Source organism: Mesitornis unicolor, unplaced genomic scaffold, assembly GCF_000695765.1.
Source record: "Mesitornis unicolor isolate BGI_N332 unplaced genomic scaffold, ASM69576v1 scaffold12723, whole genome shotgun sequence".
Taxonomy (NCBI): domain Eukaryota; kingdom Metazoa; phylum Chordata; class Aves; order Mesitornithiformes; family Mesitornithidae; genus Mesitornis; species Mesitornis unicolor.
This window is the reverse complement of record NW_010172638.1, coordinates 8,214-11,341: the sequence shown is the minus strand read 5'-3', so window position 1 is coordinate 11,341 and position 3,128 is coordinate 8,214. Positions and strand designations below refer to the sequence as shown.

At 38.8% G+C, this 3,128-nt stretch overlaps 1 protein-coding gene across 1 annotated transcript in view; it reads right to left on the bottom strand.

Moving 5' to 3' along the window:
- The window catches only part of LOC104537547 (zinc finger FYVE domain-containing protein 16-like), a gene marked incomplete at its 3' end in the record, with an annotated part of 5,228 nt that extends 2,369 nt beyond the window's left edge, over positions 1–2,859 (bottom strand). The window contains exons 1-2 of the mRNA XM_010180458.1: positions 2,790–2,859; positions 566–2,601 (exon numbers count right to left, since the gene is read on the bottom strand). Coding sequence (XP_010178760.1) covers positions 566–2,601; positions 2,790–2,859 — 2,106 coding nt within the window. The remainder of the gene's footprint in view (positions 1–565; positions 2,602–2,789) is intronic.
- Positions 2,860–3,128: the final 269 nt, after the last annotated feature.

Genomic DNA, 3,128 nt, shown 5'->3' with positions numbered 1-3,128 from the left:
TCAAAGGTAGTAAGAAAACTTGTGCATTAATAATTGAAATAAAATTTAAATTAAAATCGCAATGATAATAAAGACAGTAAAACAATAAAAGAGAAGAGTACCAAGCAAAAAGAAGTGGTACAACCGCTCATCACCTCCTGATCAATGCCCAGCCAGTCCCTGAGTACTGACTGCTCTCCTGGCTAACTCCCCCCAGCTTATATACTGAACATGACAGTCTAATGGCATGGAAAATCTTTGGTCAGTTTGGGTCAGCTGTTCTGGCTGTGACTCCTCCTAACTTGTTTCTATAAGAATCTTGGAGGACAGGGACAGTAGAGACACTGAAGAAAGTCCTTGGCTTAATGTAAATATTGCTTGGCAACAACTAAAACATTGTTGTGCTATCATATTATTCTCAACACAAATCCAAACCATCGTCTCATACTACCTGCCATGAAGAAAATTAACTCTATCCTAGGCTACTATAAAGGAAAATGAACTTTACCCCAGCTAAAAACCAGTGCATCTCTAAATCAGAATTCACTTGCTGTCAGTAACACAGGACCCTTCTCCAGTAACTTACCTTTCCACATGCACGACAGTGGTGACGTCTTTTTGTAAACGTGAACTTGACTTGGCAGTTCATGCAGTTTGGTGCCTCTGAATCAGGAACCCACAATGGTTGTTTCCCTGAGAGAGCTACTGGAGTAGCAGAACTCTCTTCCTGGTTTTGTCTCTCAAATGTATCTGTTCTATTCAGGTGTCTCTGAACATCTTCTTGGGAAAGGCGAAGAAACTGCTTTGGTCTTACAACTTCAACACAAACATTAGAAACTAGTGCTTCATTACCACTCTCAGTCCTGTTTTGACTAAGAGACATATTCTCTTCTGTTGCAGATTCTGACTCATTGGCAGTAAGAGATACTTTACTATTAATGCTAGTTATCTCCTCCAGTTTTGCTTGCGTATGTTCTTCAGTGATCTCTGTAAAATCCAGGTTGTTCACATTTGTTAAATTCCCTTCATCTGCATCAGCTTCTGTTAAGTTACTATCATTATCTGAAGACTTCAACACATTGGACTGAAGACTTTGTCCATACAAGAAATCATCAAGCTCAGCATCACTTATTAGAGTATCACTTTTAATAACATTCTCCTCAACAGAAAAGTCAGCCATAACTGGGCTCATGCTTTCATTGTAATAAGAGTCTGTATCACAACCATATGGCTCAGCTTCATATTCTAGAAAAGCAGAAGCAAAAGCTTTGATTTGCTGAGAATCACTGTCACCAATTACATTCTCAGTATCATACTTCTCGCCATCTGTACTTTTTTCCACAATACTTTCATTGATTTTAGCTATATATCCTTCCTGTCCATGCAAGTCAACGTTTTCACAGGATTCCCTACTGGACAGATCAGTTTTAGACTTTCCAGCATGAACAGTTAAAGTATCACTAATAACCTCCACCATTTCATTTTGAGGTAGAGGATTAAGTTTTTCTTCTGTTACAGCTAATGAACCACAGATAGATACAGGAAGACATGACAGTGAGGTCTGAACATCCTCAACTGTAATACGTGAAGTTGAAACACTGTTCAGTATTTCATTGTTATTAAGTTCTTCACTATGTACATTCTCTTCTGAGACTGTCTCTTCCAATTCTACTTTAGCTCCTGTTTGACATGAAGAACCTGGTAAAACACACTTTCCAGGTAATGCTGCATGGCTTTTGTGCAATTGAGGCCTCTTTGGCAGATCTGAAGGCATGGATTCAACATTACTATCATCCTTTGAGCCGACTTTTTCTGTTGCATTTCTTCCATACATCTCTTTGCTTACTGCAGAACATGCACTTTCATTGTGTGGTTCACAAGTCAATTTTTCAGATGCTTTCTCATCTTTGGGACAGTATGCATTTGAAATCTGTGATGTTACAGGGACACACGTAATATTAAGGCAAGCTGTTTGTTCAAGCTGATCAAATACTTCACTATACTTTATAGATTCTGTCCTGTGTTGATCATCACATGGATCAGAGATCTTCGCTGTAGCATAACTGTCTGATTTTAAATGTAAATTATTAATCTCCTCCATTTTAAGATGTCTTGAATCTTGCAGCATTGAGTTGCCATCGCTCTGCTCTGTACTCGAAACACCGCTGCAACCTGCTGATGACACACAGGTAGGAACAGGTATGTAAGATGTGCCAAAGCCAATCAAACTGTCACTGTACTGGAAATTATCTGGCTGCAACTTTTGAGTATCCTCATGAGCAGCTGCTGCATGGATTAAGTTACCTGTGTCATTAACAAGATCACACACAGGTATACTACATCTCCCCACATCTGTAGCCTGAGTTTCATTCAAGGAACCACTGTCCACAGTGGACAAGAGATCAGGTCCAGCAACATTCTTCTCATTTTGTGGTGAGTAACTCAGAAGCACTTCCCTCGTTCCAGTGTAGCTAGCTTGAGAGATTTCTTTTGATGAAGTACAATTGTTGGCATCCTCTTGCTGTTTTGGTGTTGGGTATACGTGTTGTAAGCAATCCAGAACTGAAGAAAGCGAATTTGACTCATAGGAATTTTGAGGTGTTCTGTAGCAGTCATATTCATCTACGATAAGCAAAAGGAGATCAAAAGCTAAGTTTACAAAACTCCTCTCTTCCCACAATGCACTCCGTCTAAATCTCATCTATTCATCAATACAAGCTTATACTTAGCATATGTTACTTTAAAATTCCACAGTAACAGTCATTTGACCACATCATTATGCTGGAGAATAAGGCAGTACAGGAACTAACCTGTATTCTGTTCAAATTCATCAAGCAGTTTGTCCAAGTCACAGACTGCAGCTTTAAAGTAACTGTCCATTCTAGTTACAGTTCCAGAGAAGCTTTAGTTTTCTTAAATCTGGAAAGAAAAATACAGCATTTCATTCACAGCATTTTGCCGTTTACAAAGTGTTGTTATTAGAAGACAACTTCCGTGAAGTATTTATTCTTTTTAATAACATTTGCTTCTCTCTCCATGTAAACAAAATGTAAGAACAAACAGGGCTGCAGACTGTCAGCTTCTTACTGTGAATACACTCTACAGTATACTCAGTACACTCTGCACAATACACTCAAAAATTCACCTCA